The sequence below is a fragment of the Stenella coeruleoalba genome (assembly GCF_951394435.1).
Source record: "Stenella coeruleoalba genome assembly, chromosome: 5".
Classification (NCBI taxonomy): domain Eukaryota; kingdom Metazoa; phylum Chordata; class Mammalia; order Artiodactyla; family Delphinidae; genus Stenella; species Stenella coeruleoalba.
Window position 1 is genome coordinate 113689487 of NC_137150.1, and position 16584 is coordinate 113706070.

A 16584-nucleotide genomic window follows, 5' to 3' on the forward strand; every position below is an offset into this window, starting at 1 on the left:
TTTAAACATCAAAGATTATCTGAAGATTTCTGTAAACTATTACCAAAAAAAGACAATGATTATAAGAAAAGAAAAACAGTGATTCATCAATTAGAAAGTAAGCCACTTTTGTGATAACTGGCTTTCTTTCATAAATGTAAACATAACCATGAAAGTTGAAACCAAAACTAGGTAAAACAGCGAAGGTAGAGATTCTTCACAAATTACAAGCAATCCATGCCAATTTGACATGTTATAGACACAAACATAATCAATACATATTTAAACATTTAATGAAAAATGAATTTGTGTAACATAGCCAGATTTATTTGTGTTTGCATCTTCCATCTTTCCAAATTTCTCAGGTTTAAAAATTGCTGAAAGGCCAAAAAAATCTCAAATGTATTCAAGCTGTTAAGGAAGAACTGCAGATAGGACATTAAGCTGTTGCAAAATGGTACTGAGCAGTAAAATACCATGATAAAGTGGTATCTTGCTGTATCTCCATTATGTCTTCAGCACTAAAATTAATTTATGATCAGTCATCAATTCATTTACATGTTGTTTTATGCTAAATCCTTCCTTGCTGATAGATGCTCATCCTTAGACCCATTAAGCTAGAGTAAAGTGTATGCTTTATAATATGACCCTGCTAATTGTTGCATTACCATTTTTATGAGATACAAAAACTGGCTGTCCCCCATTTTTTCAGCCAATATTTAATACAGGAGCTCTTCCTATTAAGTGCAATCTGTCTAACTATCTGTTAAATAAAATCTTCAGCTCTAAGTGTCTTTGGACAAATCAATCCAAATATTGACCTCTGCCTAGATGTAGAAGAACATTTCTAATATTTAGAAGTTCTTTCACTCAAACATATTGAATGCACAACAATTCACTTACATTCCTCAGAGAGAAAGGAATGTGTAATATAAAAGGGAAAGCAAAATAAGAAATTAAAAAATCTCTTCCTTGTGACCTATGACACCTGCTAATTTGTTCTACTCAGATAAAAATTGAATATATGATATTCCACATTTATCTGTTAAATTTTGAAGTATTTAATTTCTTTTTAAATAAATCAGAGCTGTGGAGAATGTCTAAGAAAATTATTTAGTGATTTTTAGCATTACCTCTGAAATTTCCTTATTACAAAAATATTTTCCTTAAATTTTTGCAACAAAAGCAAGAAATCAGGTCATGCTTTTAAGTGGCCAATTCTTTAAAAGCTGTGTGGTCAAGTAAGGTGGTGAGGCTGCCAGGTTTTACTGTTTTCAAAATAATCTGCTTTGGGACTTCCAGCAAAAACCTCCAAAGACATAAAATACAGAAAATATAGAGCCCCTATTTCCTTTCAACCAGGGTATTTACGTGGGGTTCAGCAGTCAAGGAAACTTTTATTTGTTTCATTTAACAGCACTCACTCTCAGTGTTACTTTTTGTGATCACTGAGGCAGTTAGAATCTTGACTCCATGTTCAGGACATTTTTCTCCTGCCCTCTCTCCTATTGCCTTCTGTTTTTTTTTTTTTTTTTTTTTCCCTGTGCTGGAGTCATTAAATACAGGAAACACTCACCCTTGACTCCCACCATGGAAGTCAAAGAAAAAAGTATTAAAGGTTTCCCCCAACCTGTTACTCAAAAGTGGTGGGTTTGGCATTTAGAAGGAAATATTACAAGCATATTCCTGAAGACTGAAACAATCCTGTATGTTTACTTTCTAGACAAAAAAGAGTGTGATGTGCTGTAATCAGAACATTGTTTGTACTTTATTACAACCAAGTAGGTTTAAACTGTAAGTATAAATTAAAATAAAATTATAAAAATGTGACTCCCTATGAGAGTTGAATTTTGTTGGCATGAGTCATTATAACTGAATATAGAATGAAATATGAAAAAAACAAATAATAAAAGTTACATCTAAAAATTTAATATTTTTGATCTTATTAAGTGTATAAGGGGTAAAAATGAATGTTTCCAGAGATAAAATAATGTGTTGTATTTGTATAAATATATATTTATTCATATATGTATACATGCACATGCACAGAAAGGGAGAGAGAAGAACAGACCAGGAAATCATTTTCCTCTTAAATATGCTAAATCCAAAGATGAGAAAACAGTTGAGCATTTCCAGAGCAGGGATCATGACAACTGGTCTTTGGGGTAAGGCTGATTGATTTTGAACATTCTTCTGCCACTTATCAGGTGGGTGATCTTAAAGAAAGTCTTTAAACCCCTCTGTGCCTCAATTTCCTTATCTATAAAATGAGAATAAAAATAGGGTTGTGACAATTAAATGAGTTAATACATGTTAAAACCTTAGAACAGGGATCAGCAAACTTCTCCTGCAAAGTGCCATATACTGAATATATTAGGCTTTGCTGTCTGTCATTTATTTTTTCTTTTTGTTTGTTTCTTGTTTTCTTACAACCCTTTAAAAATGTAAGAAGCATTCTTAGCTCACTAACCCACTCATACATGAAAACAGGCAACTGTTTAGAAGAGTGCCTTGGGTGTACAAAGGGCTATATATGTGCAAGTTGTTGTTGTTGTTGTTATTATTACTATTATTACCAAATCTAAATTCCTAGCCAAGTGGCTGGAAGGAATAGACTTTCAATAAATATTTGTTGTGGAAATCAATAAATAACAGATTTTCAAATACATTTTCCACGCCTGAATGTTATGGACTGAATGTTGACATCCCCCTAAAATTCATAGGCTGAAGCTCTAACCCGTAACGTTATGGTATTTTGAGGTGGAGCTTTTGGGAGGAAATTAGGTTTAGATGAGGTCATGAGGGTGAGGTCATGAAGGTGGGATTAGGGACCTTATAAAAGGAGATCAGAGAGCTTGCTTCCTTCTCTGCCATGTGAAGACACAGTGAGAAGATGGCTTCCTGTAAGCCAAGAAGAGGGCTCTCACCAGAAACCCAGTCTGCCCACACCTTGATCTTGGACTTGTCAGCTTTCCACTGTTTGTGCTTTAAGCCACCTAGTCTATGATATTTTGTTATAACTACCCAACCAGACTAAGCCACTGAGACTATGGGTTATAGAATTACTGATACTTTCCTCTCTTCTTGGCCTTTTCCATTCATGAAGCATTATTTCAAAAAATTTAAAGGCCCTCATAAATTTCTTAGTTGTTCCAAAAACATTTGAAAATAATATATTTATTTCTTTACAAAAATAGGCTCTGTACCTTGTTAACTGCTGATATTCCTTAATGTGGCAGCTGTTGGAATGCAACATATTTCAGAAGTAAAATTCTAAATAATTTTATATACAGTCTTATTAGCCCATCTTTGTGTTATTGCTGGGCTTTCGTTCTGGTTGGCTTTAGAGTTTCAAGGACTGGTACGTAACTGTTAGTTCTATTTCATAAAAAAATGGTCATTAGTTTCATGAAAATGAAAATAGAGAATTCAGATGAAAGTGATGACTAATTTACTCACACCACACACAAATTTAGAATTCAAGGTAATTTGAGGAAAAATCAGAATCCTCTCCGTGGGCACTTACCATCTTAAAAACATACAAAGCCAATGGAAATAGCCTCTGTTTTATTGCCCACCTCATTTAGCACCATTAAACTAGCCTTGAGTGTCTGAAGAAAACATAAACACGTTAGAGCAATATTCATTAGCATGTTGGTTTCTGTAGCATTTGGTCCATACACACATGCATCTCAGGGCCACCCCCAGGTACACATACACACATGCACACATGCTCTACTACACTCAACGTCCTATGTATGCTCATATACGTACTCCTACGTACACTCACACACACACACCTTACACATAATCACAAACCCAGGCTATACTTTCAGACACGCACACTCTTCTGTACACACAGTCCCTCCCTACACACACATCCTTTTTCTGAAAAACTATATTTACTTTTATTTTTAACTTTTATTTACTTTAAATTACACTTACACCCTAGAAAGCAAATTAAATCTTTGATCATACCTTCCCCACAAAGTTATTGTAAATCCCCCCGCCCCCCAAAAAAAGAAAAAAGTTTCCTGCTTGGCTCCTTTGGTATAGAGTGCAACTTCTTTTACTAACTAAGGAGAGATATTATCATAGGATAAATTCCTTGTGGAATGCATACCTAAACACCTTGAGGTTTTTATATATGGCAGTAATTAAGCACCGAATTTAAGTAGGAAAACAGACTTTTTCTTACCAATAAAAGCTTCATTTGGAATGAACATTATACCAGCTACAAGGGGAAATTCAGATTGTCTTTAACTGCAGTCATATTAACAGTGAAACATGTTATTAACAGGTGAGCATGTAAAAGTTCAAAATGGCCTTCTCCTGATTTATAGGTATATTTATCATCTTTGACATTATAATATTTAAGAAAAGAACTACACAGGCTCTGGCTGACTTTTATCATTGCAATTTTTACTGCACTCCTAATAGAAAAGAGTTCAGTATCAGCAGCGAGACATGCAAAACTATGCAGATTTTACCCTGAAGGAGATTATGCTAGAAATTCAGGCAAAGGGGCTTAACATAATAGTGCAGTAATAAGTTAGCTCTCTGCATTCAAAGATTTAAACTTTTGCTCTGCCACCTTCAGTCGGATCTGGATTTCAAATCACAGCAGTTTATCTGCACTTCTTAAATCTTAATTAGCTCGGCATGCAGACAGCCCCCAGGTAAAAAGAAAACCTGAAAAGTGTAGGCTTGTGCATGACATTGTGTAATTCAGGAAGTCGTGCAGAGGAAACATGTAGGTACTCATGCTTCTCCATCACTTTCATAAAGGAATTTCCATCAGTGTTTTTGAACTGTAACACACAGTGTGAAATGTGTGCAAATTAAGAAGCCGTTGGAGGAAAAATGAATTAAATGGGACTGTGGTAAAATGCACTCCTAGAATGAAGAGTGTCATGAAGGTAAATATAGAAATGAGTGGCACACAGAGAAGACTCAAGGATAGGACATGCATGGGCGACACATTTGTGGCACTTATATCTTTATAGTCACGTAAGAGGCATTTGCGTGTGTGTATCAAAGAAGGGATACCTACTTGAATAGAAAGACTGAAGTTTTACTTTTCTCCACAGTCACTGTGTACACATTAGGATTTAAGTTTTTTTAAATACAATTTGCTAAATTTAAATCCTTGGAAAAAGGTGGCAGTCCTGGGATCATCCTAGGAGGATACGAGTTGCAGCCTTTCACTTGGTGAAGGAGGCCAGAGGAAGTCAAAGGGGTAAACAGCAAAAATAACTCTTTCTTGGGAGAGAAGCAATTATTGGATCAACAATATGAAACGCATAAATGTATCGTTTATCTCGCTATACATTTTCTCCACTCTAAAAATAATACCTTGTGCAACCTTAGAGAGCCTTATTCTGAAGAGCTGCTTACTTTCATCAGTGAATGATTTTACGGAGTGAACTATCAAGCAGCGTTTTAAGATTGCATTCACTTTGCATGTTGCTCCTGATATACAAAATATATCATTTTTAAAAGTCAAGGTTTTTTACGTAATAGACTTGTTTCCCCAGTAGAGTGAACTTTTCATGAAAGCCCTGGATATAACTGAGTTTTCTTTCATGTCTTAAAGCTTTTTAAAATTCATGAATTTTTCTTATCATTTTTGCAGCGAAGCAAAAGTATTTCCAAATCCTTTTTGAATTTTGTGTTTAATATTAACATATTAAAAATGTTAAAGAAATAGATGGAGTGGAATAAATCTTACATAAGAAAGTATTTGACTTTCGATGCATTTTAATATTACAAATGGGTCACTTATTCCTATTAAATCAGTTCCATTACCTGTCACAGAGCTGTCTAGATTGTCCGTACTGGATCCGGGCGTCTGTTCTAGTGCTCTCAGGGGCCTGGGGATTTCTAAAGCTTCCTCTTCATCATCAGCATCATCATCTGGAACATCTGTTTCCAAATCGGAAATCAAAGCTCCGGACATGTAACCTAATGGTGGAACCGGGGGCTGCGGAGGTTGATTATTGCTTTGAACATGCCTAGAATTCACAAGGGAAGGAAAAAAAAAAAGTACTGGTTAGCATTCCACAAAATTGTAATTAGAATGAAACAGCCTGCTGTGGTAACTAATTTTGTTTTCTTGCTTTCCTTTAACTAATTCTGGAGCTTACTATGCTTCCTTACATTTCAGCAGAGACAATGGTCTACATATACATGACTTGCCAAAACAGTAACAACAGTATAGACTATTACACTCTTCTATGGGTATTTACGGGATGATACACAGAGGAAAAAGACTACAGACCCAACATTTTTGTGCAAATAAATCACCCAGAGGAGAATAGGAATAGTCGTCACACATATCTATTTAAAGCTGATATTTTTTGGTCCAAAAAGAATACAATTACATTCCCAGTTTTGTGTCAAAGTTCTACTCAGCCTGTGTAACCCACATCACCTGCTGGCCCTTATGAAGAAAAGATGTCACATGAAAATCTAATACCAACACCTTCTCCCTCCAACCACGGCCCATTCGCTGCCCTATGAGGCTTTCCTCCTGCACGATCCCCCAGGAATCAGGCTGGGTGATTGTTTCCACTTGAACGAGTTTAGGTTAAACTGGGGAGGAATGGCTAATTTTGCTCTAGCTAATATTTTTGCATCTGTCTTAGCCACCAAAGTCTTAAACACCTCAAAGGCAGAAAAGATTCATCTCAGCACTCTGTGTTTAGAACAGTAGGTGTGCCAAATAAACCAGTTGCAATGAATGAATAACTCTAATTGCAACCTTGGGAAGTAGATAGAACTGGTATATCACCTCTCTTTCAGAATTTTTTAAAGGGAGGTTCAAATTTAAGTGACTTAAGTTTCAAATAACATGGCTAGTAAAATGCAGAGCTGGACACTAGAGTCCAGTCAGTTCGCTTGGTGACTACTTAGGAGTTTTTTCTAAACCATAAAATGCTGAAGGAAAGTAAGTCTGTTATTTGTTACTGTCATTATAGAGGGAATATAGCATGTTTTGACACATTTGGTTTTCTTGGGGTTTTTTTTGCCTTGATACAAAATACTTAAAAGACCACTGGATTTAAGGGCGATTTATGCATTTTTATGGTTAGTTTTTGAGTTAAAGATACAAGATTTTCTTTAATATTTGCACTTATGGGGAAAATATTTCATTTTTCCAGAATTTGTTTAATATTCTTCTCCCAACTGCATTCTTGAACTTGTAACCAACTCCAATATTAACAAGATTCTAGACCTTTTAATGTTAAAAAACCTAAGATATTAGTTCTGGAAGCTACCTCAATATCATCAGGCCCACATCTTTAATTTAATAGATAAGGCATTTGAGGTCCCATTTATTACCTGGCATTCATCACAGCTCATTCATTGGAAAGTCAGGAAGTTTCCTAACTAATGCTTTCACAGAAAATCTTGAGTGTTGATGGCAACATCTTGCTCTAAGTGTAACCTCAAATTCTGTTTGTGAAGAGTGGATGGACTGAGTCAAGTCATGAGCAAGAGAATATAAAGTGATATTTATATACATGAGCCATTCTTGTCTAATAATTTTCACTTTGGTCCTAAGAAGGACCGAACAGACCAACACTCTAGTCCTACAGCACTGGTGACACCTCTTAATGGAACCAAGACACACTGAGTGGTGAAAGTGTATTCCTTGAATTCGGGAGAATGAGGAGATGAACAGGAAAAGGGTACGTAACGTTTTTAAGTATCTTCTAGTAACAGGCACTGTGTTCTGCACTTCATGGGTCAATAGGAACAGAATCCCTGGAGGTGAAGCCTGGAATTATTATTTTTACATACTCCTCCTGTGATGTCGATGTGCAGCCCAGATGGGCTGGCACTGCCATCCTAGTAGGGCAAGGTTCTGTGCGAGCACATGAAGACTCATACCTCCTACATGGGGCGTCAGCATGGCATTCTGGAGGACTGTTGGATTAACAGAAGCATACTCAGAGAGAGAAGCAGGGTGTGCTCTGTGGGTACTTGGGGCAGGTGGACGAGAACTAGTTTGTTCACTCATTCAGCAAGTGTCTATAGAGCACTCACTAAGTGGGGCTCTAAGAGTGGAAAGACAGCAATAAACAACTCAGGTGAAAACCCAAGCCCTCTGAATAATAACAGCTATAACGTGGCTAGATAATTTACTAAGTACTATACAAGCGTAAACTCATTTAATTCTCCCAAAAACAATGGTGTGAAATAAAGAATTTGACCTTGCCCAAAGAGAAGTTAGACTTTTGCCTTGTACTCCTGAGAGGTAATCTCTAAGCTCTAGAACATCCTGTCTGATAAAATGTCTTTACCTGGAGGCCAGAGGCTCCTCCAGAAAGTCTAACTATATGATTTATGGAGGGAACTTCGAGTCACAGGATATCAGCTCACCTTCTGGAGGGGCCATAGACCCTGGTCAGCCATGCAGATAGTCAACCACATCTATGTGACAGACCCCCAATAAAGACTCTGAAACTCAAGGCTCATGTGAGTTTCCCTGGTTGACCCATATCGTCACACTGAGTTGCTGAGAAATTGTGCTTTTCACTACTCCACTGGGAGAGGACAAATGGAAGATCCGTCTTTGGAATTTCCTAGCCTTTCTCCCACGCATTTCTTCTCTTGGCTGATTTTAATCTACCTTTTCACTATAATAAGCTATAACTTCAAGTATAATAGCTTTCAGTGAGTTCTGTGGCTCCTTCTAGCGATTCTTGAACCTGGGGGTAGTCTTGGGGACTCTCCAAACTTGTACATAGTGTCAGAAGTGAGGGTGGTCTTGGGGGGACTGCCCTCTCACTTTGTAGATGAGTCAATTCCTATTACCATTATATTTTACAAATGGGGGACTGAAGCACAGAAGTGTTAAGCGAGTTGCCCGTTGTCATACAGCTAGTAAGGAGCGGCAGTGGCAGTGGTCCAGCCTTGGCTGACCCTAGTCAAATCCCAGACCAAACAATCAGAATATCTGGGGTTGGGGCCTACGCATCCAGGTTATCCAGATGATTCCAAAACGCAGGCAGCGCTGAGACCCTCCAAGCTAGAATCTGTGCTTTAAAGGACTAATAGGCAGGGCTTCATTTAATTAACTTGAAAGAAATCCTCTGGCTCTTAAAGCAGCTGGCTTCAACTTCAATAGTTGTATTTTATAAAGCAGACTGATGCAAAATAATACTGTTTACCGGTAAAATGTCTTTGACCTTTGGAAAAACATCTGATGATTGAGAAAATGTTCAAGAACCTCTGGTTCTAAAAAAAGAACCTATGTTTGTAATAAGCTTTAAATGATATTCCTGGTTTGAGTATCTCTTTGTATATTTAGTTGTATTTTTAAAACACATAGTTCATTAACACTGAGAATAAGACATCTCATTATCAGCTCATCCCAGTAGCTAAAACTACCAAAAAAGAAGCTAAGGCTCTTTCATAAAACTTTAACTTCAAGCACAGGACGTAAATCAACATAAGATAATCAGAGGTATGTTACTGAGATTTCATTTTCAGGAGTCAAACTTACATGTTACTGTTTGGGAGAAGGGAGAGAAAATAAGAAAAAATAACTGCACAGAATTGTGAGAGTTGGTTCCACTTGTATTCCTGTCATATTTTTCACAGGATACATCAGCAGACTGCCATATATACCTTATGAAAGTTTATGAATCAATGAGAAAAAAAGGAATTTGGGATTTGTAATTTATTCTAGGGGCTTTTTTGTGTGTGTGTGCATTTACTGTTACTAACATTGTTGTTCTTTTCTGTCTCATTTAGTTCAGCCCAAAGAAGGTCTTTTAATAACTGACACTGACCATATGTGATTTGCAGAAGCTTACATTTACATATTCACAAACACATACAGAATTAATCACAGGCACTTTGAAGAATCTAAAAAGAGTCCTTCATTATGGTGTTGGAAGTGAGTTCAAGGATAAGCTAATTGAAGCTAAACTGTAAATTAGAAAAGATTCTGGTGTAGCCAAAAGTACTTGAGCCTGAAATTCAGCAGATCTGAATTCTTGCTCCAGTTCACTCTAATTAGTTGTGTGACTTTGGTCAAATTCTTTAACATTTCTTCAGTCAATTTCCTTATCTGGATGATGAAGGAGTTGTACAAAAGCATTTCTAACCCCAGCTGTAGAGTTCAATGAGACTCTCTTGTGAATTTAATGTGAAAGAACGTTTCCTCTATCCATGTGTTGAAAGCATGGGTCCCCTGACCTCATGAGGATATTTACCATGTTTGCTTTGCTATATCAAACTGATAGGCCCTTGTCAACTCATCCAGGTGAGCCTGCAGCATGGGCTGCATCTCTTCCCGTGGGGAGGGAGTTAGAGTTGCAGTGGACTGCTGTCCAAAGGAAATGGCAGGGGAAGAAGCCACGCCTCGGACAGGAGGTGTTGGGACACGATCATCATCTTCTTCCAGTTCATCTTCCATACCCTGGTGTAAATAAGTTTGTACTGGTAATGGTGGGCACCAGCTATCACTGTCATAGCTGAAATTAAATGAGGAAAAAAAGCACATTAACACTTAGGTGCGCACACACACACACACACACACAAACACACACACACACACACACACACACACACAAATACACTGGCAATGAATGGCAACCACAGTAGCATCTAAAATGTTCTCCCAGTTTATTTCCTCCTGATTTCTGGTTGTTGGCACTATTATAGTAAATCACCTGGCTGTTATCTAATTTCTAATCATAAGTACATCGGTTATCTCAAGATCTCAATTTATTCTTAAAAGATCTTTTTAGCTAATTGTTACCCCGACAGTTACAAAAGGCAATAACTTCCCAACAAAGTTACTGACGTAGAAAAACCAAATTGCCAATTAAAGACAATTAATGAATTTAGTGCTTGTAGATTTAACTATTTTCTTCTCTTGTTCATCCTTGTGCACCAACAGAATATGCCAATATTCATCTAAGAAGTGTTTGATAATTTTATTTACTCTTATTCTAGATCTATGCCAACCTTTCATTCCATATGACATGTCAATCATTAAGACTTTGTGCTACAAAATGTATTCAATAGCCTTTCAACTGTCTTAATTTTCTTAATTTTTTCATTAGAAACTGATGTCTCCTTGTATCTCAACATCTCAAATCTATAGAAACAGAAATTTAAAACCTAATCCTATAAAATATATATTAAAAAGAAAAACAACAATTTTAAAAACAGCATGTTTTAGGGATTCTGGTTAGGGAACATAGAAAATTAATCCCCAATGTTTTAATTGTGACACAAAATCAGTAGCATTTTTATTTACACCTTCTCTGTTGTGCTATTATTTTCTTAAATCAAATAGATCCCAATGCACTTTTAAATGGAGACTTAAGGATAAGATAAGCAATTTTATTAGATGTAATTGTCCTATAAATTCAACCTCTTAAATATCCCCCAAGTCTTTATTCTACACTTCACCTCTACTCCCACGATCACAGATCAATCTCCTTCTGAGATGAACCAGCCCATTAGCTTTCCTAGTCTCTTGGAATGTCATCATCATCCCTTCTATATCTTCCATACAGGCAATCGGATTATATTTCTAAAATCTTCATTCACATCACACCTATGCTTAAATTATTAGTGATATTGCTAATGTAAGAAAAAGTTCAAACCCATTAGCAAGGACTAAAAAAAGATACTTCCCCATCTCATCAGCCTATTATTCTAGCTTAATTTCCCATTATTTCCCCAACACCAGCCTACTCTATGTTTTTTTAATCTCTGGGTCTGTATATGACTACTCTCAAATCATGTGACTGTGAGCTCCTGCTTCTCCTTCAAGGTTCAAGTCAAATGTCCTCAGTTTTGTGAGCCTTCTCTGCTCCCACCATATGGAACTGATTACAATTCCATGATACTTATACTGTGCACTCCCCATGTTATACTGGAATTATTTGTCTCACGTCTCTTTTTCCCCACTATTCTATGAGATCCTTAACTCGAGAACTCTGTAATTCTCCACTTTGCATTTCCAGCACCTATTACAGTATCTAGCATATAGAAGGTTTCTATTAAAGAAACTGAAAATAGAATGAATATTACAAAAATATATATCTAGTCTCGATGTCCCTTACAAAACACTAATTTGTAAATGTCCAGATGATTCTTGAATAGTTTCACTGGAGTGTCTTTCCAATTATCCTGTTTAAAAATGAATTTGTCAAAAAGCCTATACATGGATGTTTATAGCAGCTTTGTTTATAATTAGTGAAACTTCGAAGCAACAAAGATGTCTTTCAGTAGGTGAATGAGTAAATAACTCGTGGCATATCCAGATAATGGAATATTATTCAGTGCTAAAAAGAAAAGCACAATCAAGCCATGATAAGACATGGAGGAATCTTAAATGCATATTACCCAAGTGAAAGAAGCCAACCTGAAAAGGCTACATACTGTATGATTCCAACTATATGACATTTTGGAAAAGGCAAAACTATGAAGACAGTAAAAAGATCAGTGGTTGCCAGAGGTTAAGGGGAGGGAGGGATGAACAGACTGAGCACAGAGGATTTTTACAACAGTGAAACTACTCTGGATGATACTACAATGGTGGATACATGTCATTATACACTCATCCAGTTTTTCTTTGTACATCGGCACACAGAATGTACGACACCACGAGTGAACCGTAAAGTAAACCATGAATGTTGGGTGATAATTATGTGGCAATGTAGTTTCATCAGTTTATCAAATGTACCACTTTGGTGGGAGATGTTGATAGTGGCAGAGGCTATGCATGTGTGGAGGCATGGGAAATTGGGAAATTATGTATTTTTTTGCTCAGTTTTGCTGTTAACCTACAACAGATCTAAAAAAATAAAGTCTATTTAAAACTCCTCAAGTTATCATCCTTTGATTTGACCAACATGTGTCAGGTAACTGGATCTTTTTATAGAGCATAAAATCCGGTGGGGCAGACTGATAGGTAGCAAATAATCAAAGATACCAAGTATTATAAGAATAAAGCAGGGAGGCTGAAATTAGTTTGGGGCTTGGGTGAGGCTCTGCCGACCACTGAAAAAGGGGATATTCTAGGTAACACATGAGAGGGCCCAGAGGAAGAGAAAATTTAAAGTATTTGAAGAACTCAGCTTTCTAACTGGTAACAGCTGGCCAATAGAGAAGGTTGGTTATAGATGAGGCAGGAGAGGTGAGTATGTGCTAGATCATGAAGGGCTTCATCAGCCCCAAGAAAGAGTTTGGAATTTTGCCTGTGGGTGATGGATAGTCACTGAGAGGTTTTATACAGAGTGTGATGACATCTTTGGCTGTTAAATTTTCATCTCTTGTTGAGGGTACCTGAATAATCTTCTACCTCGATGAGTTGCAAACTGAATACTTTGTTTCAGAAGCCCTGTATAATCTGATAATACCTCTTCTGAAATGTCTTTTACATTTTAGTATCAGGCACACTTTAGTGTGTTACAAATAACCACTCTTATATATTAGAAAATATCAACGGTTAAACTTGTATTCCCATTTCTTGGCTATATAAGTACCAGTATGACCCGAGAAAATATATTGCTCTAAAACGATGGCATTTTTAATGTTTTTTATGTTGGAGATCACAGTTAGATTTCATTCGAAGATAAGAGTCTGTGGTGTAAAAGTTCGTAATGACGATCCCAGTTGGATTTATTGCTTTTAATTTTCCCCATCTTCTAATCAATCTTGCACATCACTTACACTTTCTGTCTATGAAAACATCAGAACTCTTGGAATAAAACATTCACTTCACTTTACTCTGTTCTGTCCATTAAATGTGTCAAAGCCTCAACCTACCTTTTCAGATGTTTTCTTCAGTTTCTCAACAAGAATCTCCTGCTCAAAAGAAATTGGTTTGTTTCCTCCTTTCTTTGTACTTTTCCATCCTGGTGCATTAGTTTAAAGAATTCAACTTATTTCAAATAAGCTAGACTCCTCCAATTTCACCTAGCTTACTCTTACAAATCCTTCAAGCTACAGGCTAAATCCCATATCTTTTATAAAGATTTCCCTGATGAGGCCAAGTAGCACTGATATATAACTCTTCTGAACTTGCACTGATAATATCTTTGCACATTTGCTTGAAAATTGATTATACACTGTCTTCTGCCATTTCCAATGTTGATTTCTGTAACTGTTGTCCAACTTATTTTAGTATTTAACCTTTCACATGTTAATAGTATTTTTTCCTCAAGTGGATTTAAGCTACATTAACATAATGACATTGAACTATTCCTGTTTGGCCACATCTGATGGAATACCTTAAAAATAGTATATGATAAGCATATTTATTGATTTGAAATGAAAACTCACAAACTGCTTCATTATTAAGAATGCTTAGGTTTCTTTCCTTAACTTACTTAACTTTAAATGCTATATTATTAAGTCAAACAAAAATATGTATAAGTAGCCTAATTTTTTTTTAAAAACTGCCCATTTTCAATATGGAATATGCATCCTGTTATACTTTATCAATAGTTATAATTAAATTTATTTCATAAACTTGTTACAAAATAGCACAATTTTATTCTATAAACTAGTACATGTACTTTCCTTGCTTACATAGACTATTGTCAGGGATGTCCTACCTTTGAACAAAGAAAGAACATTTATATATTCAATCTTTCAAATGGAAGTAGGGAATTATCTCCTAAAATTTCCCTACTTCATAAGTAGTAAACTATGCTTACTTCAAATAATTCAAAGGGAACACACATATGGAATGAAAATACATATAGAACATAAGAAAAGGAGTAAGTAATGGTACATATATCATGTATTAAGGTAACATAAAAAATTGTAATTAGTTTCACTCAACTCATTTTTTTATTATTCAAATACCATCAGGCAAAGGAGAGTCTACCATAAAATATGAGTTTTAACATTATACAGTTACATTACATAATGTACTAAATGACTAAAAAATATTCTAATTGCTATTCCATTTAACTAGAATGGGTGTTTATCATCAATTCTGCCAAGTCTTTTCTACAAAGAAAATCTAGAACAGTAGTGAGCAAACTCTGTCCCCCTGTGGAACAGAAGCAGAACTAAGAAAAATCCATGGATTCATCTCAGTCATTTGTGCAAGAAGTGGAAAATAGAGAGAGGGGGATAAAAGAAAGTCTAGGCGAAGAACATGAGAGAACAGGTCAAAGAAATTTGGGATATGGTGCAAATCATACGATGGGGACAACTGTGCATCACCTCTGAGGTATTCATGTCTTAATTCATTCCAGAACAACAGATACTTAGGTTTTGTGCAGTTTCTGAAGAAGGGCAAGAAAATAATAGATGACTCTATGAATGTTATGCAAAGCATAGTTCTGGTTTTAGAGTTTCCTTCATATTTACAGATGTATACCTTTGAGCAATGAAAATTCAACTTTTTCTTGCAGTAACCTAAAAAAGACTGTGAAAACGATTCTAATGCCAATCCAAAGGTCTTTTGGCCAACCTTTCCTAGAGGAGCTTTTGTTCTTTGACTTCCTGTCAGTGAAATATGAGGCATCATATTATCTGTCTTGCCTGGTGAATAATAAGCAGGATGGCAACAAATCAATGTTGCATGTGAACTAACTTGTGAAAGGCCAGATACAAACACCAAACTACTAATAAAAATACAATAAAGTTCAACAACCACAAAAGCCTGCCAATTTCTAATTGCAATAGCAAAACAAAGCATTAGTTTTCTATTGAATTACTACTGAATTCTTCCTAGCATCATATGATTACATTAAAATACATTATATTTATAGCTAAGAACAAACATTTTGATACATTTTTGTCTAGTTGAGAGAGGCATATTGATGAGAGAGAACATTTACCATTGTTGATATAGTACTGAATTAACAAATCATCGTCTATTAGGACAATGATTTGATAACATTTGATATTTAGTATTGTGGGGGGAAAATAGCTCAAGAAAGGCCAAGAAAGATAAAATCTATCCCTCTCTCTCCATCCTGCTGCCATTGCCTTATTTTATTCTCTTATCATTTTCATGGTATTGGCCATTCTGCTGCAATATCCCATACATTATCTACCTGCCCTAGCCTCATGTCCTCCAATCCACCTTCTATACCCAAAGATCAGAATTCCTATAAGACATACAAGACTTCACAACTGGCCTCACGACACCTTCTCAAATTATCTTCTATCCTGTGCATGTTTCAAGCTCAACAAACCTCATATGGCAGAAAGATATAGACAAGCAAGTAGAATGCAATGTGATGAGTATTACAATAGAGAAGTAAGTTTAAGGAATAATGACAAATAAAGGAAAGGTAAGTAACCTTAACTAGAATAGGGTGGGGTTTCAAAGGAAAAGTAGGAAGTACTAAAGGAAAACTAATGGGACTATTCTTTTTTTTCCTCATCTTTCATTTTATTTCTATTTTTCGCCTTTGGCTAGGAAAATTTCTCTCCATCTGCACGACTAATAGTGACATTAGTAACGTTTTGTTGTACTCATTGGTTAGAAAGCTATTCTGATGTGGCGGTTACTTTATGTTAGGGACTACTTCTCATTATCTTTGTCCTTTTTGCTTCTGGCTCAGAGCCCGGCACCCAACAGACACCCAACTCTGGGTACTATTA

General features: G+C 36.0%; 1 protein-coding gene across 5 annotated transcripts in view; it reads right to left on the reverse strand.

Annotated features, from left to right (window-relative positions):
• ROBO2 (roundabout guidance receptor 2) overlaps window positions 1–16584 on the reverse strand; it is a 579902-nt gene that overhangs the window by 17504 nt on the left and 545814 nt on the right. For all 5 annotated transcript variants that reach the window (XM_079922998.1, XM_079922997.1, XM_079922996.1 and 2 more), the window contains exons 22-23: window positions 10209–10469; window positions 5788–5993 (exon numbers count right to left, since the gene is read on the reverse strand). In XM_079922998.1, coding sequence (XP_079779124.1) covers window positions 5788–5993; window positions 10209–10469 — 467 coding nt within the window. The remainder of the gene's footprint in view (window positions 1–5787; window positions 5994–10208; window positions 10470–16584) is intronic.